This window comes from Aquarana catesbeiana, linkage group LG01 (assembly GCF_042186555.1).
Source record: "Aquarana catesbeiana isolate 2022-GZ linkage group LG01, ASM4218655v1, whole genome shotgun sequence".
Taxonomy (NCBI): domain Eukaryota; kingdom Metazoa; phylum Chordata; class Amphibia; order Anura; family Ranidae; genus Aquarana; species Aquarana catesbeiana.
In genome coordinates, this window is record NC_133324.1 from 194,359,449 (window position 1) to 194,385,808 (window position 26,360).

General features: G+C 42.1%; 1 protein-coding gene across 1 annotated transcript; it reads right to left on the reverse strand.

The window, feature by feature from the left end:
- Nucleotides 1-1,015: 1,015 nt before the first annotated feature.
- On the reverse strand, nt 1,016-25,005 carry TICAM2 (TIR domain containing adaptor molecule 2). Its single transcript, XM_073624645.1, has 2 exons — nt 24,823-25,005; nt 1,016-2,231 (listed from the first exon to the last, which is right to left on the reverse strand). Exon 2 carries the CDS (start codon nt 2,197-2,199, stop codon nt 1,573-1,575), a length of 627 nt encoding a protein of 208 aa, XP_073480746.1. The 5' UTR covers nt 2,200-2,231; nt 24,823-25,005; the 3' UTR covers nt 1,016-1,572.
- Nucleotides 25,006-26,360: the final 1,355 nt, after the last annotated feature.

A 26,360-nucleotide genomic window follows, 5' to 3' on the forward strand; every position in this document is an offset into this window, starting at 1 on the left:
TCACCTGAAGTTATTTGTGGGTTTTTCTTTGCATCCTGAACAATTTCCCTGGCAGTTGTGGCTGAAATTTTAGTTGGTCTACCTGACCGTGGTTTGGTTTCAGCAGAACCCCTCATTTTCCACTTCTTGATTAGAGTTTGAACACTGCTGATTGGCATTCTCAATTCCTTGGATATGTTTTCCTGTTTTATACAGTTCAGCTACCTTTTCCCACAGATCCTTTGACAATTTTTTTGCTTTCCCCATGACTCATAATCAAGAAACATCAGAGCAGCACTGGATGAAAGATGCAAGGGTCTGTCAGGAGTCCAGAAACTCATTGACCTTTTATACACACACACACACACACACACACTAACTACAAGCAAACAGATCACTGGTGAGGATGGTTATCTTTAATAGCCATTTAAACCCCTTTTTTGTCAACTTGTATGCATGTTATCAGGCCAAATCACCAGTGTATGTAAACTTTTGGGTCAGGGTCATTTGGCTAGTTTCTGTTGTCATTATGATTTAAAAAGAGTGAACACAGTTGATTGATAATACATGGCTTCAGCCAAACACTAACCACGAGTGAAAGAAAAGTTTTTGTGTTATCATTCATATTCTCTGAAAAATGGTCAAGAAATCATAAATTCTGCCAGGGTATGGAAACTTATGAGCTCAACGGTATTTTGCAATGAGAGTTATTTTTGAATCCTTGAGCAAATACTGCTTGAGTGGTGCATAGAAGAGTTGGAGGTCTGGTGTATGCGGAGAAATTAGTGAAGTTTATCAAAGAGGAGACAGAACTACCAACTTAAAGGGCAAGGGGCAAATAGACCTTACTGCAAAGAGGGTCTTATCCTCTGTGTAAGCAGTGTGGAAGGGGGAGGAGCACGATATAAATGCTGGATCTCATAATTATATTGTAATATCACCAATAAGAGGGATTTTGATTATATAGTGAAAACACAAGCACGTGGAAGATAGAAGTGTTGGGACTTTTGATTGCATGCATTTTCACATTATGAATGAGTTTTATTTCTTTCTTTCTTTATTTATCCATTGTTGAACATTTATATTTATCACCTTTTGTACTTATATCAGATATATGCAATTGAATCAAATGGAGTTGTGAGACACACACATAGCGAAATACTTGGCACTGCTACACTTTTTCTTTGGTTCTGACTTTTAAAAAGGTTCCCCTGAATTGCATAGAACAAACTGATTCATGTGATAGCATTAGAACATTGTGCACTTGTGCACTTCCAGAAATAGTGGAAAGAAAACCGTGTTCTATGTTTACTGTTAATGCTACCATGTGGTCTTGCAGGATTCTAAAACTGAAGAACTGACCTTGTCAAGAGGTATTTCAAGCGATTCAGTCCAAGAAAGATGACATTATACACTTTGTTTATATAACAGCAGCCTTTATAACCTCAACATTTCCCTGTTGGCAGCCTTTATACAATATGGGTTTGCAAAAACCTCCATCTATTAGTGTCTTCCTGGTTATCTCATATATACTATATATATATATATATATATATATATATATATATATATATATATATGTTTTTAATAATGTTATATTTCTCTTTGTTCCATGCTCTCCTTCTCAGCCTTCCATGTTGCATAATGCTTCTGATATATGGACTCTTGGAAGGTTCTTTCCACTAGCCGATTGAACTCTGGACTCTTTTCTTCCAAGGCGTTAAAAAGATTTATTGGAAAGGGTGTCTTGTCTCTTGGCAGGTAATTGTCTTTCGGTCTCACTGGGATCACGGTGTTATATTTATGATACATATTAATGGAATTGATTAACGTGGCATGGGTCTGGAACTCACACCAAGTTTCTTTGAGGAAGTTCTCAGTGAGTAATATAATAGTCCAGGCTGATCCATTTATTGCATTGTCCAGGGTTTTAAATATATGCTGTCCTGCAGGCATTTCTGCAAATATAAGCCCTGGCTTGACGTGGAAAGTATCTTGCAACAAATCCTTCATTCTCATGGCCTCAGTGATATCTGTTTCAGCATGAAGAATTACAAATTTATAAAACATTTCTTTGTTATCTTCATTGAGTAAAGAGTCCATTTGTGGTGTCATCGTGTTGTCGTTTGAGCAGCATGCAGGGTCTTCCTTACTGATCTGAATTTGATTTGCTCTGCCAGCATCTAATGGAGGTTTCCTTTGTTGATTAATGTTTCCCATTATGTTAAATCATTATCCCCTTTTAGTGTGTTCTAAAATAAATAGAAAGAAGTTTAATTACTTAGATTTTAATTTAATTAGGCGTGGAGATGGTAAAAGTGCAATAGTATATACCACGTTATGAAAGCACTATCTCTGGCAATTCCATTTTTGGCACTTTTACCAAAAATCACAATAAAATACACCTGTCCAAAGACAAACAAATGGGCTGCCTTTGCAAATTCTGTGTAGGCAGGAGCTGCCATGGCGGGAGCCCTGTTGGGGGTCCCGAAGGTGGACTTTGTGCCCAGATAGACTAGACTTACTAATTGCTAACAAGGTATTATCTATTATTGGGCAGAGGCACCAGGGCTTGAGAGGTGAATACCAAATGATGTCTATGGGAACTGTAATAGAATGTGAAGCTGTAATTGAAGAAATGGCTTCAGTACAGTGAGTTCCGTTGCTAATGATTTCTGCCTAGTCTGAATTTTATTCAAGAACATGGGAAAGGGTACTAATTAAGTAACCAAAATGGGACTTTTAAGGCGTGGAAACAATGGAGCGGCAACAGGAAAAATAATAATCATAATATTTATTGAAAAAAGTTCATAATATATCACAATGTTCAAAAAAAAGTTAAAAACATGAAAAAATTATTTTGTACAGTGAGCCCTTGTGCGTCTACGCGTTTCGCCGTGAGGTTTCTTCAGGACACGATCAAGGTTCAAAGACGTAACATATACAAGAAAATCTTACTATCTGAAATGAGATATATTTCAATTAAAATCACAATAAAAAAAAATTACTTACATACACGTATTGGACCATATTAAATTAAAAAGCATATGCTAGACTATCCACGAGAAACCAGAAGAAACAGAGACCCCCAAAAAAGGAAGATACCTTAAAAGGACTAGGCCTCCTGTACAAGTTTGTAGTAGCTAGGAGGTTTCCAAGAAACATAAGATGTTTATGGCAAACTATAAAAGGGTGAATGCAATTAATTCCAATGAGTAATATATGAGACAATGAATAATTTAAATAATGTAAGGGGCAAAAAACTACCTACTAGTATGTAGCCTTTAAACAATGATACAGCAGGGGCAAAAGTGCAGCTTGTGTTCAAAGGTGAAAGTGACCACCGGAACAAAGACACTGCAGCAACTAGGATCCAAAAGGGAAAGAGGCAAACCTTGATAGAGTTAAGCAAAGCTAGTGGCATGTAATACAGCCCGAACTAGCGTATGCTGCCTACCGACAGGAAATATATAAAAAAAAAGACAACATTACACATATTGATCGGTAGGTGGCCAGAGCCATGGCTGCACAGATGAAGGCTCAAGTACTTACATGAAAGTTGGACGGGATAAATGTGCCCCTGGGAGACAGCCGGGTGCTGTACACAGCGTCCCTGCATCAGCACAGACTATTTATATTGCCCAGCCATGTCCCCATAAACCAACGAGGTAGCGTCGAATGGCGCACTTGCGTCAGGACGTCACTAATAGAAAGGATTATGGGGGTTGTAGGCATCTTAGCGGACAAAAACTCCGCTCGATTTGCACATGCGCACAATGAAAAAAGCAAAGGAACTGGATTATGGGAGTTGTAGGAGGCGTGACGAGCGGAGCTTCGCTCAGATCACGCTGGTATATAAGCAATAAAGGGAAGGGAACTTACTAAGATACAGATACGATATGTAAGCATAGGAAAAAGGTGCTGTTAGTAGTAATGCCTATATAAAGCAACATGAGGAGGCAGAAGGAAAAATATCTTCTATATGGGCACCAGATATTGTTGCTAGTGGATCCGTGAACAGAAAGCATAGGCTAGACAAAACAATAATACATATGAACATTTGTGAATTAGTTACAGATATAATCATAAGTTTTTATTCCATTGTTTGGAGGTAAAACTAGAGTAGTTAGCATGAAAAAATGCCAGATAAAAAACAAAAAATACGTAGTAAGAACACATTACTAGACATCGTGTGATATGTCGCTGATCCATTAATGGGATCCCTTACTGATTGCTTAATTAAATAGCGACTGTAAATGAAGCGGAGAAGAATATATCATTATCAAATATGCAGACAGCTTATAGGAAAACACAGGGTAAGCAACAATGAAGGGAAAGGGAAGAGAGGACAGCAGGATGTACGGAAGGCTAACCAGTGTTATGTAGGGGTCTACAGACCTCGATCGTGTCCTGAAGAAGCCTTACGGGGAAACGTGTAGACGCACAAGGGCTCACTGCACAAAATCATTTTTTTCATGTTTTTAACTTTTTTTTAATATTGTGATATAATATGAACTTTTTTCAATAAATATTATGACTATTATTTTTCCTGTTGCCTCTCCATTTTTTCCATGCTATAAAAGTCCCATTTTGGTTACTTAATTAGTACCCTTTCCTATTTTCCTGAATTTGCGGATGTAGCATCAGGAGTGCTTCCCCTTCTCATTTATTCAGGAACATATTAAGACATATCATATAAAGTGGTCATACTAATAGGAAAGGCATTGTAGGGAAAAGATACAGTACAGGTGTCCTGAGAACGGCTAAATTAAACCTTGGAAGGTTGTGTCGCCATTGCTAGTGAGTAGTGACTACAGTATAAAGCCAGCTATAGATAGTTTGAATCTCGGTCAGTTCAGAAGGGACCGGCCAAGATTCGAACCATCTATGGGCAGGCTGATTGTACCTAATTAGATCCATCAATCAACTTGGGTACGACCAGCATGCCAAAATTTTACATCTGATTATTGTCAGTGGCTATAGCCGCTAGCAATAATCACTGTGTCCTAATGACAGGAATGAAATCTGCTCCCCCCTACCTCCACCATGAGAACACAATGGCTCCGCAGTCAGTGTTGATGGGGGAATCAAGTAATTTTATTTCCTGCAGCCTGTATTAGCAAGGAAAAAAATTGCATCATCTATGACCTGCCTAAGTGTCCAATTATAGATAACAGCCAGCCATGAAGCTCAGGTGACTTGGTGTAGGTGATGGAGGTCCCTGGTAGTGAAGGAGTCTGTGTGCTTGGGTTCCTTCCCAAGCGATCGGTACCCCAGATTGGGTTTGATTGCAGTATGGCGCCTCCTAGGGGCCCGGCCTGAGAAGTCACGGAAGACTAGGTGAAGCCTTGGGGAATAAAGCATAGGTGGAGTATGGTGTTGAGCTTCCCGCTGTTTATCTGTATGTTACTATGTCATGTCTGAATGGAGGATATATCGGTGTGAAGAGAAGAAGCAAAGAGACTAATACAGATAATAGTGTCACCGGGAGAGGAGACCGGTGCTGGGCTGGTGAAGACTGGTGCAAGCTACGCGGGACCAGCTCAGAAATGTTACACAATAGGTTTAAGTGTATCAAAGACATGCTATCCTAAGTGTTCTGTCAGAGGGAAGAATGAGTCAAGTAACAGAACCTAAGAGTCAAGCTAAATGTCTGTTAGGGAGAAGTGTTGCTCATAATGTATAGTGCCTCATTTACACCATACACTGTTTTTAGGCAAAATACCTCTGTCTAATATTTTTAGGCAAATACCTCTGTCTGCCTCTGGGAAGCATAAATGCACACTTCTCCTGTGTCCCCACCTGAACCTGCTTACATTTGGAATGGGTCTTGCAGCTGGGAGGCTTTGTAGAGTCCTGGATGCAATGAAGCTTCCAACCCTGGGTTCACATTTTGCCGATAACCAGCACATAGCACAAGTTTGCTTAGGTTTTCTTTTTTTTTAGGATGCAGACTGTAGTGCAGGGCTCTTCCGCACACTATACCGAATAAAAAAAAGTATATGTCCCTAAAAATATGTAATCAATTCATTTAGGTGTGCAAATGAGTTATTGTTATGTTAACTGATGCATGTTGATGCTGCTAAATTTGGCTTGTATCTAAGCATCGATGACCCGTGGCCACAAAAGGGTTAATGCAGGTTATAAGCAACATCTAGTAAAATACTTTAAAATAGTTAGTGTCATTAGAACTTTGTAAATCCACAGTGTTCTCTCTTTAAAGGCTATAATTCAGATATATAAAACTAGGTAATAAAAGGATTATGCAGTTTTTATTAGGAAACATTTTCTGTACTGACTTTAAAGTAGGATTTAGCGTGACAAGTATTCACCAAAAATTATTTTATAGAGCTTTATGCAGTTGAAGTCTGGGATTCTCACGCTGAAATTATATATATAATTTGATCAGTTCTGAAACATTTAACTATTTCTGATTTGTAAAAGTATATCTAAAACTAAAACTATCTGCTCTCTGTTAGAGCTATCTGTGTCCCTACTGGGAAGCTTAGGAGCAAAGATAACAAAAACAAAAACCTTGGGAGGCTTACTCTATTCAGACAAAATTTTGTTTTTCTGTTTCGGATCATCCATTTTTACTACAACACTGAAAGTAATACTAGGTATTTTAGTTCCTCCATACCACTCAAATGCCTGTGATGTAGGTACAGTGCCTTGAACAAGTATTCTTGCCCCTTGAAATTTTCCACATTTTGTCATGTTACAACCAAAGACATAAATGTATTTTATTGTGATTTTATGTGATAGACCAACACAAACTGGCAGTGAAGGAAAATGATAAATGGTTTTCAAATTTTTTTACAAATATCTGAAAAGCGTGGCATGCATTTGTATTCAGTTCCCTTTACTCTGATACCCCTAACTAAAATCTAGTGGAACCAACTGCCTGTAATTTAATCTCAGTATAAATACAGCTGTTCTGTGAAGCCCTCAGTGGTTTGTTGGAGAATTTTAATGAACAAACAGCATCATAAAGGCCAAGGAACACACCAGACAGGTCAGGGATAAAGTTGTGGAGAATTTTAAAGCACGGTTAGGTTATAAAAAATATTCCAATCTTTGAACATCTCACAGAGCACTGTTCAATCCATCATCTGAAAATGGAAAGAGTATGGCACAACTGCAAACCTACCAAGACATGGCCGTCCACCTAAACTGACAGGCCGGGCAAGGAGAGCATTAATCAGAGAAGCAGCCAAGAGGCCCATGGTAACTCTGGAGGAGCTGCAGAGATCCACAGCTCAGGTGGGAGAATCTGTCCACCGGACAACTATCAGTCATGCACTCCACAAATCTGGCCTTTATGGAAGAGTGGAAAGAAGAAAGCCATTGTTGAAAGAAAGACATAAGAAGTCTTGTTTGCAGTTTGCGAGAAGCCATGTGGGGGACACAGCAAACATGTGGAAGAAGGTGCTCTGGTCAGATGAGACCAAAATTGAACTTTTTGGCCTAAAAGCAAAGCACTATGTGTGGCGGAAAACTAACACTGCACATCACCCTGAACACACCATCCCCACCGTGAAACTTGGTGGTGGCAGCATCATGTTGTGGGGATACTTTTCTTCAGCAGGGACAGGGAAGCTGGTCAGAGTTCATGGGAAGATGGATGGAGCAAAAAACAGGGCAATCTTAGAAGAAAACCTGTTATGCCGCGTACACACGACCGGACTTTACGGCATACTTTGCCCGGCGGACTTTTCGACGGACTTTATGACGGACTCTCCGACTGAACGGACTTGCCTACACGCGATCAACCAAAGTCCGACGGATTCGTACGTGATGACGTACGACCGGACTAAAACAAGAAAGTTCATAGCCAGTAGCCAATAGCTGCCCTAGCGTCGGTTTTTGTCCGTCGGACTAGCATACAGACAAGGGGACTTTTCGACCAGACTCGAATCCGTTGGAAAGATTTGAAACATGTTTCACATCTAAGTCCGTCAAACTCTTGAGAAAAAAAAGTCCGCTGGAGCCCACACACAATCGAATCGTCCGCCGGACTCCGGTACGCCGGACCAAGTAAGCCGGAAAGTCCGCTCGTGTGTACGCGGCATTATGGGGCGTACACACGGTCGGACTTTTCGTCTACAAAAGTCCGACAGCCTGTCCGACAGACTTCCGGCGGACTTTCGGCGGACTTGCAGCAGACTTTCTAACGAACGGACTTGCCTACACACGACCACACAAAAGTCCGTGATGACGTACACAGGACTAAAATAAGGAAGTTGATAGCCAGTAGCCAATAGCTGCCCTAGCGTGGGTTTTTGTCCGTCGCACTAGCACACAGACGAGCGGATTTCGGGGTCCGTCGTAGTTACGATGTAAAGATTTGAAGCATGTTTCAAATCTAAAGTCCGTCGGATTTGAGGCTGAAAAAGTCTGCTGAAAGTCCGGAGAAGCCCACACATGATCGGATTACCAGCCAGCTTTAGTCCGTCGGCGTCCGTTGGACTTTTGTAGACGAAAAGTCCGACCGTGTGTACGCCCCATTAGAGTCTGGAGGTTCACCTTTCAGCAGGACAACGACCCTAAACATACAGCCAGAGCAACAATGGAATGGTTTAGATCAAAGCCTATTCATATGTTAGAATGGTCCAATCAAAGTCAAAACCTAAGTCCAATTGGGAATCTGTGGCAAGACTTGAAAATTGCTGTTCACAGACATTCTCCATCCAATCTGACAGAGCTTGATCTATTTTGCAAAGAAGAATAGGCAAAAATGTCACTCTCTAGATGGGCAAAGCTGGTAGAGACAGACCCAAAAAGCTGTAATTGCAGTGAAAGGTGGTTCTATAAAGTATTGACCCAGGAGTAGCTGAATACAAATGCATGCCACACTTTTCACATATTTATTTGTAAACAATTTTGAAAAACTTTTATCATTCTCTTTCCACTTCACAATTATTTGCCACTTTGTGTTGGTCTATCACATAAAATCCCAATAAAATACATTTATGTTTTTGGTTGTAACATGAAAAATGTGGAAAATTTCAAGGGGTATGAATACTTTTTCAAAGCATTGTATGTACAATCGGAGTAAATTACAAATGCACACTCACTGTGGTAGGCTTTTAGCTTATGCTCCTTGTCTGTCAATCATTTAGGCCTTGTTCAGATCTCGCATTAGCAGGACTAGCGTTCCTGCTTGCAAATTTTAAAGTGTGATTTACACGCATTTTCGCATGCAACTCATTGGGCATCCTATTCACTTTAATACACCGCTCTATGCATGTTTGCACCCAACAGAAGCTCCTGCAAGCTTAAAGTAATACTAAAGTCTATTTTTTTTTTTTAATAACAAACATGTCATACTTCCCTGCAATGTGCTGTGGTTTTGCACAGAGCAGCCCCAATCCTCTTCTTCTTGAGTCCCTCTTCGACACTCCTGGCCTCTCCCTCTTGGTGAGTGCCCCCACAGAAAGCAGCTTGCTATAGGAGCACCCAAGCCTAGCCACAGCTCCCTGTGTCCATTCAGACATGGAGCCGCGACCCGGCCCTGTCTCCTCATTGGCTCACTGACTTTGACAGCAGCGTGAGCCAATGGAACTTCGCTGCTGTCTCAGCCAATAAAGAGGGTGAGGCAGCCGAGTCTCTCATGCCCAACCCAGGAAAACCACAGACAGACAGCTGCCAGCCAAGCCTGCAAAAAATTACCTACACTTACACAAAAAAGAAATCTACACTTTTAGCACTAAAGGGTGCTACATCGGCTTAAGCGCCTCTTCTCTAGAGTGAAAACTGTAATCTATGTAATCAAACTATAAATACATTTTGTTGCTCTTCTCTGAATTCTTCAATTCAACAATGTCTTTCCTGAGGACTGGTGACCTAAATTGAACTGCATATTAAAGAAGAGGTCAAACCAGAGGGGTAGTATTATTGATTTATCTCTTCAATGTATGCACTTTTTAATGCATGGATTTTTTTTGCTAGCATTGTTAGCTGAGGCTTAGTATTGCATTCTGTTGCTAATTACTACAAGCACGCCCAGATCCTTTTCATTCAATGATTTTTCCCAGGGAAGCCCCTCCTAATGTATATTACATGTGTATTTTTTAAAAATCAATAGATGGTGTTGCCCTCCAATAAAAATATAGTGCTAGAATACAGTGACAATATATATCAACTCAAGTAATGCACATACTGATATATGTAGATTATCAAATGCATAAATGCGCAAATACGATAATAATCAGTAAAGTGCAATAAATGTGCAATGGATGCAAATAAAGAGGCTATTGTATGTAAATACTCAATCGTCCAAAATACATAAGAAAGAATAAAATAAAGATTAAAAATATATAAAATAATAATATTCAACAAAGTCCATAAATATAAAAGTGCAAATGGTGCAGATGAAACACAATCTTTAAGTGATGTTTATCTTTCAGCCATGGGAAGGTGCAAAGCGTATGCAAAGGTGCTAGCTGACAACAAGTGGTACTGTGATTTTGGTGCTGTGAATCTTTGGTGCAAATGACACCCGTAGGTGTGCTAACTTCTTATCTTACTGCTGTAAGGTAAGCAGCATTCAATGAAAACAGAGGGGGTTGGTAGTCACTCAAAGGGAAGAAGGGGAGTCTCCTATCCGTTCCTCCTGGGGAGTTCCAGTGTATGCAGAGCCTAGAAGGTGATTCCTCTAGATGCCTTTCTCCAGGGCTAGGTAAATAGCAAAACACCGCTCAAATGCATCAATCCGGGTGGTATAGAGAGGAAACAAGGAGCCTCTATAGTGTAGTATGTTTTTAAATATTCATCGTTTATTACATAGAGATTTAAAAGGTCAGGTACTCACATTTGTGTATAAAAATATTACAGTGTATCAAACAAGCAGCGAGCTCGCGGCCAGGATGTTACTTCCGGTGTCCGTATGTCCAACGCATGTCGTCACTGTCACGTGACTTCTTCGGGGGCTTCCCAATGCTGTGGTCGGCAAGTGGTTAAAAATAATGATTTAAACCGAGTTGATTTAAAGCGGAGGTCCGCTGAAAAAAAAATATTAAAAGCCAGCAGCTACAAATACTGCAGCTGCTGACTTTTAATATATGGACACTTACCTGTCTAGGGAGCCCGCGATGTCGGCAGCCGAAGCCGATCCATCCTTCGACTCTTGGCTGCTGCCGCCGCCATCCTCAGTAAGGGAATAAGGAAGCGAAGCCGTGCGGCTTCACTTCCTGGTTTCCTACTGCGCATGCGCGAGTCGCACTGCACGTCCTCTCAGGTCCCTGCTGTGTTCTGGGGCCTGTGTGTCTCCCAGAATACAGCGGGGGAGTACGGGGTAGGCGCCGGAAGTGGCATAGGTCACCGCAAGCGCCGCGGTGATCTATGCCAGGAAGTGGGAGCAAATACCTGTATTAGACAGGTATCTGCTCCCTCCTCCCCCCCTGAAAGGTGCCAAATGTGACACCGGAGGGGGGGGATCCAAAAAGTGGAAGTTCCATTTTCGTGTGGAACTCCACTTTAAATCAAGCCTTTTTACTAGTGATTTAAATCGTGATTTAAATCGACTTAATTTAAATCAAATCCACCCTGCTTAGAACACCTAAACATTATATTTTGTTTTTTAGCAGAGACCCTATAGAATAAAATGACGGGTGTTACAATTTTTTATGTTACACGGTATTTGCACAGCAGTTTTTCAAACGCAACACTTTCATGAGCTAAAAAAAACACAAAACACTAAAGTTAGCCCAATTTTTTTGTATAATGTGAAAGATGATGTCACGCCTAGTAAATAGATACCTAACATGTCATGCTTTAAAATTGCGTCTGCCCGTGGAATGGTGGCAAACTATGGTGCTTAAAGCGTCTCCATAGGAGACGCTTTAAGCACCTTTACAGGTTACCAGTTTAGAGTGGCACAGGAGGTCTAGTGCTATAATTACTGCTCTCGCTCTGACGTTCACGACAATACCTCACATGTGTGGTGCGAGGTATACGCGAGGTATATGCTGTGGTGCCAGGTATACGCTTATATGTAAACACTTACATATGCGTTTAATATTCTTATATATTAATCTAGGTTCTCCTAGAGTGAAACCTTCAATTGCAAATAAAAGATTTAGGCCTTCAATCACATTCTTCTGTCTAAATCTTTAATATTTGCAGCTGTAAACTTAGCACACACTTGACTGTTACCATAATATGCACGTGGGCAGTGTTCATATTTATTATACCCAGTGTAGACATGATTATCAGATAGCTGCTTAATCAGAAATAATAATTAAAATCTTAGTTGAAAAGGCTGACATGGTTAGGCTATTTATAAACTGTAAAGAAATTGCATTTAATGAAATACGTAACTCTGAGGGATCCATGGAGTCTTTACGCCAGCTGTGTAATATTATCCTTGCTCATTGTCTTCTGGGTTGACCCCTGGGACTTTCATGCAGACAGATGTACTTAGAAGTACTCCTGTGGGAGTCACTCAGGTAGCATATGTGTAATATGCCCAAATCACCTCAGCAACATTTTTTCTATTTTTAACAGGCAAACGCTCATCTTTATGGCAAATTTAGATTGTTGAATGTTTTGTTCTATTGTCGTAGTAAGGTTAAAGTGGTTGTTAAGCCACTATGTTACGTTTATACCATCCCCATTATTAGATAAGAACCTGTGTCTTAGTGCTTCTGCTTTTTTTTTTATAAAGCGCATTTCTACCTGTTTTCACAGAGCCTCCCGGCGCTCACGTGACTCCTCAGGTCTCTCCTCCAGCCATCTGACAGCTCCAGCAAGTGGGGCCGAGAATTCCCGCTTACATTACCCAGGGAGGAGGGGGAAGAGAAAGAGAGAGCCGAGGAGTCATGTGAGCGCCAGGTGGCTCTGTGAAAACAGGTAGATATCTGCTTTTTTTTAATAAAGCACAGACACTAGGACGCATGTTATTATCTAAGAATGGGGATGGTATAAACGTAGCATAGTTTTAGAGCAGCGGGGAGGGGAGCAGAGCAGCGCTGGTACCAGCTGAGAGGCAGGGAGGGGAGGGGAGAGGGAGAGACAGGAGAGCTGCAGATAGCTGGGGATGACGGAGCCACGTAAACTGACCACGGTGACATGGCTCAGCAGCCATGATGAACCACGGTCAGTTTACAGGGGGGAGGGCAGAACCAGGCAGGATCAGTCAGGTAATTCAGGTGATACAGGGGGCCAAATTACACAGCACAAGCGCTGTGCTGCATAATAAGCTTTAACTACTTAAAGCGGAGTTCCACTGGTTTTTGAGTTTATTAAAAGTCAGCAGCTACAAAAAGTATAGCTGCTGACTTTTAATAAACAGCCACTCATCTGTCCCACAGTCCAGCGAACCGTTCTCTCCCCCTCCTCTTGGCGGCGCCGACATTGTGAGTGTGGGCGCCCAGCTGTGACAGTTTACGGCTTCACAGCCAGGCACGCAATGCGCATGCACGAGCCTCGCTGCGCTCTGTCAATGGCCAGGCAATGTTCTGGGATCTGTCACATGTTGCAGAATATTGCCGGGAGGGAGAGGCCGCCTAGGAATCGCCTAGGCGGTCAGAAGTCGGAAGGAGGAAGACCCACTCCAAACCAGGTACCCAGCCACCCCCCCCCCCCCCCCATAAAAAATGACATGCCAATTGTGGCATGTCAGGAGGCTAGGAGTACTTAAAGTGGAAGTTCCACTTTTGGGTGGAACTTCTCTTTAAGGACCGGGCCTATTTTTCAGACTCAGTGTTTACAAGTTAAAATCATTTTTTTTTTTGTTAGAAAATTACTTAGAAACCCCAAACATTATATATATTTTTCAGACACCTTAGAGAATAAAATGGCGGTCGTTGCAATACTTTATGTCACACCGTATTTGTGCAACGGTCTTACAAGCACACTTTTTTTGGAAAAAATACACTTTTTTAAATAAAAAAAAAAAAAACAACAGTAAAGTTAGCCCAATTTTTATTTATATTGTGAAAGATAATGTTACGCCAAGTAAATTGATACCCAACATGTCACGCGTGAAAATTGAGCCCACTCCTGGAATGGGCTAAAAAAATCTTCATAGAAGATATTTAAAAATGTCTACAAGTTACCAGTTTTGAGTTACAGAGGAGGTCTAGGGTTAAAATTATTGCTCTCGCTCTAACGATTGCGACAATACCTCACATGTTTGTGAGGTAAATAAAAATTTTTAAACTTACCTAAACCCTTGTTGCTAGGCGGTCTTCCTAATCTGCCTCTTCCTTTTCCGCGGCGTGTTCTGCTCCTCGGTGAGTGGCCCCATTGCCTTCTGGGAACTGTGTTTGTTCCCAGAACACCACGGGGCCATTCACAGAGCGCCGCGCCACTCGCGCGTGCGCAGTAGGAAACTGGCAGTGAAGCCGCAAGGCTCCACTGCCTGTTTCCCTTACCTAGGATGGCGGTGCCGGGACCCAAGAGCCGAGGGACGGGTCAGCCTCGGGCGGCCGACATCGCGGGCACCCAGGACAGGTAAGTAGTTATTTAAAGTCAGCAGCTACAGTGTTTGTAGCTGCTGACTTTTAATTTTTTTTTTTTGTACGGCCGGAATCCCGCTTTAAGGTAAAAAATGTTTAGGCATTGAATTTGGCCCCTCACCCCCCCTTAAACTTACCTGAGCCCTCATTTGATCCAGCACTGTGCACGTCTGCAGTTCTTCTCTACCCCCACTTCCGTGTCTCACTAGCTGTGCTGGGGCACTGGAAGCCATTGACGAGTGCCATTGTCTATGTTAATGGACCCAGTGGCTTCCCGTGGTGGCACTGGACAATGAGGAGGAGCCAGGAGCACTGGCGGTAGACCCAGGAATAGGAGGATTGGGGCCGCTCTGTGCAATTCATTAATTCATTAGGTATAGAGATGATTTTTTTTTATCCTTTACAATCGCTTTAAGCTTGGAAAATAAAAGCTAGAAGCTGACTGGTGGCTGCGCAGCTGCTCTGGAGTCTCTCTGCTCCAACCTTAGTAAATTCACCCACTGAATGCAGAGAAAGGACCCCTAGACAAACTAGTTATGGAGGGTGGTGGAAGGGAACCTGGTGATAAGCATACCTATACAAATCAAAATTCAAGGAATACAATTTTCTCAGATATATGTGCTGCAAATATAGGTAAAATATAAATAAGCAAGACTTTTTGCAAGCTACCATTCTAGCACATAGTACACATACCAACGAGTATAGTTTTGTACAGATGACTAAACTTGTTATGTAACAATGAATAAAACATACACCAGACTTAAAAATAGCCTATACTTAACATTATGAAATGTAATCAGGGCATGTACTGACTTAATATTATATGTTGACTGACTCATTATCTTTGCTAAAAGTCTGTTTCAAGCATCAACTACTCAAATACTGCCCTCCTGAACCTTATTCACTTCATGAATGTATTTAGAGGTTACATTCGTGTCTCCCCTTACCCTTCTTTTCAATACACTTCCTGTCCCCTGGTGATTATGGTCACCTCTACATTTAACAATGGAGTGAGCCATGGATGTGACCCAGGCTGGGCTTCCAGGGTAAGTAAAAATACTCCCATGCAGTGGGGCTGCCCCCGTATTGCAAGGCTTGAATGCTTGTTTAGCTCGAATGGAAAAGCAGCAGCCAGCACTCCTCTATGCTCCAGCAGTGTACTGTTCCTTAGTGTCCTCTAGTGCCCTCTAGTGCAGGGCTACAAATTCTGCATTGGACTTGATGACATCAAAGGACCTGCAACTGCCAGAACATAGGGGAGAAGAGGCTACAGGGAACAATCTTGCATCCTCTGCTCATATCTTTAGGTTACTTTCCATTTCTAAGGACAACATAACCCATTATACTTTGCTGCCTGCTAGAAGTGATTCCAAAATGACATTTATCCTCTTAGCACCTCTGTAGTTCAGAGAAAGCAAGTTCTGTGAAATGTTTGACACAGCAGCATGTCTCTCAACGTTTGAACGTGACAATGAGGTACACTTGCCTATGATATATGCATTGCACACAGCAGTGAAAAGTGGCCATGGTCATAAAAGTCTGTGTGACTGTGGGCTATAAGCCCACTGGGTTCTTGGGCTACGGCAGGCAGTGTGGACAGGGTTACTCACCCTGCACGTGGGGCACCTTTTCGCTGGAGTGTACTCATCAATGCCGGAAAGCAGACTGTGGTCATGTGAAGAATCCAACATTAAAGTGGGTTGTAAACCCACTTTTTGGACTTCTACCTATAGGTAAGCCTAGAATAAGGCTTACCTATAGGTAGTGGAAATATCTCCTAAACGTGTGCTGTTTAGGAGATATTTTACTTGTAGTCCGCCAAAAATTCCAATGACGCATGCGCGGGGAAGAAACTAAACTAAGTGCCGTTCCTTCCCTAGCCTGTGCCGTTAATTTTGGCTCCCCTGCGCATGCGTGGGAGTGACGTCACGCGTCATTGCATAGTGCTGCATGTGGTGCCCGAAAAACCTATTACCCTGCATGAGTTCTGTCACATGAGTTGGCACTATATAAATTCTGTATAATATAATTATAATATTGGGCGTTCCCATGGGGTAATAGGCTACAGTCAGAATTGAGCCACACCTCCTCTCCTTTCTGCAGTGCCATGTCTTCTCATCATTCCTCTTCAGTTTACACAGAGTGTGGAGCTGCAGCCTGCTATTCAGGGGCATGGATAGAGTGGAAACTGTCAGCTTTTGTTGTGAATGATTTCAGCTTGAGAAGAGTGCTTTCATTCCCAAAAAGCTGACAACAACACTCATCAGCTACTACACTTGTCCAAGAGAGCCTAGTGTAGCACCTGGCTTGTGCTGTTATCAGATTTTATATGCATATTAAAACACTCTTCTTGAGCTGCAATCAATCCCCACACAAGCTGACAGTTTCCATTCTCTTGGTTACCCTGAACAGCTGACTGCAGCTCCAGAATCTGTGTAAGCTAAACAGGAGAGATGAGGATAGAGCACTACACAGCACAGCAGCTCTGTCTGGCAGCTTAGGAAAGGGCGGGGGAGCAGGGGCTATGTGCACAGGATCCCCTGGGGGAATTAAAAAGCTTTCTTTTCTTCTGGTGATAGACCGTTCTACAAAAGATTTTGGTTAATGCTGATATATTTGATTACTTTGTTAACCACTTGCTGACCACCCTATAGCAATTTTACTGCTACAGGATGGCAGCAGTTATAAGTTATCCCACACTTCCACCTGCAGGGGGCGCATGCGCGCCACTTCTCCTATGAACATTCACAGAAGAAGCTGATCTGCGGATGCCGGGCACTCTACATCCTCCGACACCCACCGATTGTCAATAAGCATCACAGAACGGGGATCTGTGTGTGACAGGGGAGAAGGGATGGATTTGTGTTCCTGCAAAGCAGGGACTAGAATCCATCTCTTCCCTTAGTAAAAGCAGCGCACATAGTAAACACACCTTTCACCCTTTGATCCATGTTTAACCCATTCCCAGCCAGTGTCATTAGTACATTTTTAGCACTGATCACTGTATTAGTGTCACTGGTTCCCGAAAAGTGTCAGTGTCCAATTATCTGCCGCAATCTTGCAGTCCCGCTATAAGTTGCTAATCGCTGCCATTACTAGTATAAAAAAAAATTCCAGTATATATCCTATAGTTTATAGACGCTATAACATTTGCGTAAACCAATCAATATATGCTTATTGAGATTTTTTTTAACCAAATCATGTAGCAGAATACATATTGGTCTAAATTTATGAAGAAATTAGATTTTTCCAATTTTTTTATTGGATATGTTTTATAGCAGAAATTTAAAAATATAGTTTTTTTTTCTATTTTTCAAAACTATTTTATTTTCTATTTTTTTTTTTGTTTTTCTTTTTGTTGTTTATAGTACAAAAACAAAAAAAAAAACGCAGCAGTGATCAAATACCACCAAAAGAAAGCTCTATTTGTGGGGAAAAAACAACATAATATTATATGGGTACAGCGTTGCATGACCACGCAATTGTCAGTTAAAGTAGCGCAGTGCCGTATCACAAAAAATGGCCTGGTCATGATGGCGGGGGGAAATCTTCTGACGGTCAAGTGGTTATTAGATACAATGCAGCGCACACAACAAATATATTGTAGGCAGAAAATGTTAGGAAAAATGTGAACTTAAAAAAACAATTGTCTCTGCGCTACAGTATGTTTTCCTACAAAACTCCCTGGTGCCTAAAGATAGGCTTTAACAAGAAAAACATTTGCTTGGTTTTGCTACAATGATTGACTAGCTCTGTATTGACATCATGCTGTCTGCTGAACTTCATGCTTTCAAAAATGTGAGCAGTGCTCAGAAAAATGTGCAATAATAATATATATCTACAACATACTACAATATATTGTATACTGTATCTTATTTTTTTTTTTTTTTAGAAATGTAACTTTACTTTTAGCAAGCAACTTTACTTCCACATTCATATTATTCCTATCGCAGTACGTATATGATAGCAGAGCACCCCCTTCTGGCCTTTTCTTCTGCTTGTTTGGAAACAGATGAACTAGCAAATGTTAATGAGGAGTCTCTTACTTATTTGAAAAAAAATATATAAATATATTCAGAACCTGTATATAAATAAAGGGCCCACTATTGCAATAAACAGTGCATTATACATAGAACAATAATATTTAGCATATAGATTCCCTTTCATCAAAATGCACATTATATAGAGTTCAATGGTAATGCACCTACAGTGCCTTGAAATTCTCCACATTTTGTCATGTTACAACCAAAAATGTAAATGTATTTTATTGGGATTTTATGTGATAGACCAACACAAAGTGGCACATAATTGTGAAGTGGAAGGAAAATGATAAATGTTTTTCAAATTTTTTTACAAATAAAAAAATAACAAGTGTGGCGTGCATTTGTATTCAATACTTTGTAGAACCCCCTTTTGCCTGAATTACAGCTGCAAGTCTTTTTGGGGATGTCTCTACCAGCTTTGCACATCTAGAGAGCAAAGTTTTTCCCATTCTTCTTTGCAAAATAGCTCAAGCTCTGTCAGATTGGATGGAGAGCGTCTGTGAACATCAATTTTCAAGTCTTTCCATAGATTCTCGTTTGGATTTACAGTAAGTCTGGACTTTGGGCCATTCTAACCATTCCATTGTAGCTCTGGCTGTATGTTTAGGGTCGTTGTCCTGCTGGAAGGTGAATCTCTGCCCTCAGTCTCAAGTCTTTTGCAGACTCTAATGCCGCGTACACACGATCGGAAATTCGGCCTGCAAAAGACCGATGAGAGCTTTTGGTCGGAAAATGCGACCGTGTGTATGCTCCATTGCACTTTTGCTGGCTGAATTCCAGCCAGCAAAAGATTTAGAGCAGGTTCTTAATTTTTTGGTCGGAAAAAGTTCCTATCCGAAAATGCGATTGTCTGTATGCAATTCCGATGCGCAAAATTCCTACGCATGCTCGGAAACAATTCGACGCATGCTCGGAAGCATTGAACTTCATTTTCTCAGCTCGGCATAGTGTTGTACGTCACCGCGTTCTTGACGGTCAAAAGTTCAGCGAACTTTTGTGTGACCGTGTGTATGCAAGGCAAGCTTGAGCGGAATTCCGTCTGAAAAGCCATCATATATTTTTCCGACCAAAATCCCGATCGTGTGTACGCAGCATAACAGGTTTTCTTCTAAGATTGCCCTGTATTTGGCTCCATCCATCTTCCCATCAACTCTGACAAGCTTCCCTGTCCCTGCTGAAGAAAAGTATCCCCACAACATGATGCTGCCACCACCATGTTTCACGGTGGGGATGGTGTGTTCAGGGTGATGTGCAGTGTTAGTTTTCCGCCACACATAGTGCTTTGCTTTTAGGCCAAAAAGTTCAATTCTGGTCTCATCTGACCAGAGCACATTCTTCACATGTTTGCTGTGTCCCCCACATGGCTTCTCGCAAACTGCAAACAAGACTTCTTTTGGCTTTCTTTCAACAATGGCTTTCTTCTTGCCACTCTTCAATAAAGGCCAGATTTGTAGAGTTTGTAGGTTTGCAGTTGTGCCATACTCTTTCCATTTTCGGATGATGGATTGAACAGTGCTTCGTGAGATGTTCAAAGCTTGGGATATTTTTTTTATAACCTAACCCTGCATTAAACTTCTCCACAACTTTATCTCTGACCTGTCTGGTGTGTTCCTTGGCCTTCATGATGCTGTTTGTTCACTAAGGTTCTCTAACAAACCTCTGAGGGCTTCACAGAACAGCTGTATTTATACTGAGATTAAATTACACACAGGTGGACTCTATTTATTAATTAGGTGACTTCTGAAGGCAATTGGTTCCACTAGATTTTAGTTAGGGGTATCAGAGTAAAGGGGGCTGAATACAAATGCACGCCACACTTTTCACATATTTATATGTAAAAAAATGTGAAAACTATTTATTATTTTCCTTCCACTTCACAATTATATGTGCCACTTTGTGTTAGTCTATCACATGATAACCCAATAAAATACATTTACGTTTTTGGTTGTAACATGACAAAATATGGAAAATTTCTAAGAGGTATGAATACTTTTTCAAGGCACTGTACATTCACTGTCAAATGATTTTACATTTTAGTATTGGTTTAGGTAGTGCTTGAAGCAATGAATCTTGTTGCAGAGGGAAATATCACTGATATACTAGATGCAGAGAGAAGTAATCTTTGATTGCAGCCTATTCACAAAATCCATTCCAGGCACTGCGTTAAAATAAGTACATTCTGCCAGCACACTGTACCTTTTAAAGTGACAGTGCTAGCGGCCACGATGGAGCGTCCACGAAGAAGGAACGGCCACGATGGACACTCCTTCCTCAGCCACTTTATTATGTACACCTTGCTAGTACTGGGTTAGACCCCCTTCTGCCTTAATTCTTCGTAGCATAGATTTAACAACATTCCTCAGAGATTTTGGTCCATATTAACATGATAGCATCAAGCAGTTGCTGCAGATTTGTCGGCTGCCAAGAAGATATCCCCCACACCATTACACCACCACCAGCCTGAACCATTGATACAGGATGGATCCATGCTTTCGTGTTGTTTACGCCAAATTCTGACCCTACTCTCTGAATGTCGCAGCTGAAATCGAGACTCAGACCAGGCAACGTTTTTCCAATCTTTTCTTGTCCAATTCTGGTGAGCCTGTGCAAATTGTAGCCTCAGTTTTCTGTTCTTAGCTGACAGCAGTGTGGCACCTGGGGTGGTCTTCTGCTGCTGTAGCCCATCTGCTTCAAGGTTCGATGTGTTGTGCCTTCAGAGATGGTATTCTGCATATGTTGTTTGCAGTGACGGCTGGTGCCCAAATTTTTTTTGGGGGGGCTGTAAGTAAACACCCCCCCACGGGAGACGGACAGCAGCAATCAGTTAAACCCCCCGTGGGAGACGGACGGTGGCGATCAGTGCCCCCCCACCCCAAACGGTAGATGGGGGGGCAGCAATGAGTGGCCTTACCTTAGGAGGCCGATGATGCTCCTCCTCTAGCTTGTGAGGGAAGAGTCGGAGCCATTCCTTCTCCTCCTGACCTAACAGGAAGTGGGTCCCAGGACCCGATTGACCTAATCGGGTCTCAGGACTTGCTTCCTGACTGGCCAGGAGGAGAAACAGGAAGACAATAGCGAATATTAATTTGCTATTGTCACACAACTGGGTGGGCTCAGGGGGCAGTGCTCTGTGACCCGAGCCCACCCTTTCTTGAAGCCAATTAGAGCCTCAGACAAGTTCAAGCCAACATCCATTGGAAAAAATGCATGGATTTTGTTGTCGAAATGTCCGATCAATGTCCAATCGTGTGTACGGGGTAGAGTTCTGTCTTTTCAAAATGGCTTGAAATCTGGGTTGATGTGTCATAATCAAAAGAGGACTGCTGGTCAAAATCTGGGGGATTGGAGGACATCTAGAGTAACAGATGTGTATCCTTTCTTTTAGCAAAGGTAGGCCTGGGCTTCCCCTAGGCATGGAAACTAATGGCATCCCAGTTTTAGGATTATTGAGATTTGGTTTCCACTGCCTGACACTTCCAAGTTACAGCTGTTAGGTTTGCCCACTCATGGCAGTTGTTGGGGTGACGGGACACCAAATGGAAGTATAGACTCATCAATAAAGAATGTGTTTTGTATTCAGGCAAAGTCATAACCCAGCCAAAAGGTCAAAGAAGGTGGCAGAAAAGATGAACAAATGAAACCAGAAAAGCAGAGATAAAAGCAGAAAACAGGGCCAGAAGGCAGAAGATACACTCAAGAACAGAAAATAAAAACTCACACAGAATTAATAAAATAAAGAACCACGGTCACTGGAAAACAAAACACAAAATGTCAACAGTCACTTAAGGGAGAAGGAGTCCTTATGTATTCTCAGATACTTAATAAATGACATACGGGTGGATCGGAGGACAGAAATAAAGAGTGAGACACATATGCTGGCCGGTGGGTGATAGGAAAAGGCTAAGTGGACATACAGGTTGACGCTGGTGGAAGCACAATGGTTGAGAAGGTATGCAGAAAAACACAGGTCATAATCTTAAGTTCGCAGAAATTTCTTACACATGTTTACTTTATAGGAGGTTAAACCAGTCAAAAAACAAATTTGCATTGGCAATTATTTTAAAGCCTAAGTTCAGTAAAAGCATTTTTTTTTCAAATCAGCACAAGGGACAGTATTTACTATTAATGAGCTGTGTCCCTTGTGCTATTGGTTGTGGTTTTAGTTGAAATCTTCAGTAATCTGATCCCCCCTACCCTGCAGCAATAATCTTTCAGGGGTAATACAAGGGACCTTTTATATGCACTCATCAAGAGTGCTGACTATGCCCACCCTTCTCACCCCTCCTCCACTCATAGAAGCTGTATGTATTTTGACTTCCATAAATGAAAAGTGGTCTATGAATGGAGGACAGGCAGATGAATAAAACCCATCTCCATCATCAGGCGCTCTGGTGTATACCGGTTAGTGCCCCCATGCCTCAGGTGAGCATGCATCATCCGCTAGCGGGATCTGCTTGTACATTTCCAGCTGACTACCTGTGAACCTCTCCATTGCTACAGCCACTGGCCTTCAAGCCTGACTCCAGATTGTGACATCAGGTCTGCCATTCACCATAAATCACACAGCCTGCAAACTGTGTGATCTATATGCAGCTGCTTGTAAATACACAGCCCTGGCCTATGGATAACATAGCCCTTCATAACACAGTGATAATTTACTCTTATGAATGAACAATTAGCGCTGTGGGCTGTGTCATAGGAGACACTGGCCCCAAAACACTGTTCATTCATTCATAAGAGTAAAATGTCAGTGCTGCACACCTCCCAACTTTTTAACTTTGAAATGACGCACACTTGAGGGAGGAAGTAATTTGCGGTGCGCGTAGCAAAATATGAGCGTGTCCAAACTCTTAACGGTGGGAGGGGCTTAAGGAGTGTGGTGGACAGGATGGCAGAGGAGAAGGATCTGAGTATCTCAGTATAAATACAGCTGTCAGTATACGGGGACCAGCAGGGCAGAGAAGAGGCATCACAAGGACAGAGGATAGGGGGTCAGTAGAGCAGTGTAAAGGAGTCAGCAGGATGGAAGACAGGGGGTCAGTAGGGCAGGGTACAGGGGTCAGCAGGATAGAAGACAGGGGGTCAGTAGGGCAGGGTATAGGGGTCAGGACAGAGGATAGGGAATCAGTAGGGCGGGGTACAGGGGTTAGCAAGATGGAAGACAGGGAGTCGGTAGAGCGTAAGACAGGGGAGTCAGTAGGGCAAGGTACATGGGTCAGCAGGACAGAAGACAGGGGGTCAGTAGAGCAGGGTACAGGGGTCAGTAGGACAGAAGACAGGGGATCAGCAGGGTGGGTACAGGGGTCAGCAGGATGGAAGACAGGGGGTCAGAACACCGGGATAAAGGGGTGAGCAGGACAGAAGACAGGGAGTCAGTAGGGCAGAAGACAGGGGGAGTCAGTAGGGCAAGGTACAAGGGTCAGCAGGACAGAAGACAGGGGTCAGTAGAGCAGGGTACAGGGGTCAGCAGGACAGAAGACAGGGGATCGGTAGGGTAGCGTACAGGGGTCAGCAGGACAGAAGACAAGGGGTCAGTAGGGTAGCGTACAGTGGTCAGCAGGACAGAACACAGGGGGTCAGTAGGGCAGGGTACAGGGGATAGCAGGACAGAAGACAGGGTCAGTAGAGCAGGGTACAGTTGTCAGCAGGATGGAAGAAAGGGGGTCAGTAGGGCAGGGTACAGGGGTGAGCAGGACGGAGGAAAGGGGGTCAATAGGGCAGGGTACAGGGGTCAGCAGGACAGAGGACCAGGGGTCAGTAGGGCAGAGTACAGGGGTCAGCAGGACAGAACACAGGGGGTCAGTAGGGCAGGGTACAGGGGTCAGCAGGACAGAAGACGGGGTCAGTAGAGAAGGGTACAGGGGTCAGCAGGATGGAGGACCAGGGGTCAATACAGCAGGGTACAGGAGTGAGCAGGATGGAGGAAAGGGGGTCAGTATAGCAAGGTACAGGGGTCAGGACTTAGGACCAGGGGTCAGTGGGGCAGGCTACGGGGTCAGGACGGAGGTCCGGAGGTCAATACAGCAGGGTACAGAGGTGAGCAGGACAGATTCAGCCTCATTCAGCCTGTATGTATGGCTAACCTTAGAAGGTACAGCACGTGCAAGCTGATATGTTCATTAGACACATTACATTACACAGATCATAGTCACAATTGCTAAAGCTACAAAAACATTGTCATGCTTTGTAAATGTTTGCTACAATCAGGTACCATGTATGGAAAATCCTGTAGACACATATAACAAAATGATTGCCCTGTCTATTACACATGTTGGTACAAGAGTGAAATCATAGGCACTCATTAGTGACAGGTCTCCTGTGTGCCTCCTGTGACTCACCTGTAGCTTAGAGATATTACACACTCCATGTGCTCCACCCAAAGTTCACAGTCTTTTCTGGATTATATTTTACAGTTTATAGGCAGTCGAAAGTGATTCTTTGCTTCTACGTAATTAGGGGAAGCTGTGATGGAAATAACTGAAAAAAAAATGTTTTGTGATTTGTAGGTGTAGACCTTGTGACTAGAAGAGGAAGGGGAAGCACTTATTTTTTCACTCTTACTTAAAGCTGTACACCAGGCGAAAAATAAATGCATTGTTGAAAAAGATACATGTACACTTGTATAAAAACATATATATTATTAAAAATAATAAACATAAATTATTTTCAACTAATCTTATGATCCAGGTACAAAGTGAGAGAACACATCCAGATCCCAGACCTCCAGTGAAGTTAATGGAACAAGGAAAAGAAATAGAACATGTCATAGAAATGTCTGCAGGAGCCTGACATTGAACCCTTTATTGACTAACCTTCTGCATTACCTTGCTCCTCTAAAAAAAAATAAATGCACATTTTTTTTCCAGCAAAAACATGTATTATTTTTTAAAGCAGAACTTGTCTTTAAAACTTAAAGCGTTTGTTAACTCCAAAAAAGAAAACGGATCATGTCCCTTTAAAGCATGTTATACAGCACAGTGCTGGTGCTGTGTCAGTTGGCCCCCTGTAACACCTGTAATACCTGGCTGGTCCTGCCTGGCTATACCCTCCCCTCTGTAAACTGACCACGGTGTATCATGGCTGCTGAGCCCTGACACCGTGGTCAGTTTCTAACACTGTTTTATTGGTAAGTTTGCAGCTGATTGTTGTTCCTAAGTGGAACAGCTTTTCAATTTGCAATTACGTGGTGGGTGATTAGCAATATCTGATGACACATTATGATCTCTATTTTTAGATTTCACTGTATCCATTGTCTTTTTTGTGGAGGATACCTAAAGTTCCAATAAACAAATCTATCATTGATTCTTACCTGAATACCATCAAGGTATTTGGTTCTGTTTTTTATTTTATTTTAGTGACTCCTATTGTTAGGCAAGGGAGAGTTTTGCCATCTGCTATACTGATCATTCCATGTGTTTCATACTCTCTTTAGGTGCTAATTGGATAAAGTAGCCAGATTAAATGATATTGTGAACTAGCGGTTGATCTACTGTATATCCCGGTGTAGTTACTCTGGGGGTTTTATGCCCAGTAAGTAATGTATGGCTATGGTTGGAAGTTAATAAATATTATGCTTATACAGTGGGGAGAACAAGTATTTGATACACTGCCGATTGCAGGTTTTCCTACTTACAAAGTATGTAGAGGTCTGTAATTTTTATCATAGGTACTCTTCAACTGTGAGAGACGCAATCTATAACAAAAATCCAGAAAATCACACTGTATGATTTTAAATAATTAATTTGCATTTTATTGCATGACATAAGTATTTGATCACCTACCAAGCAGTAAGAATTCTGGCTCTGACAGACCTGTGTATCAAATATTTGTTCTCCCCACTGTATATTTTTTTAGAGGCTGATTTTCCTCTTGTCCC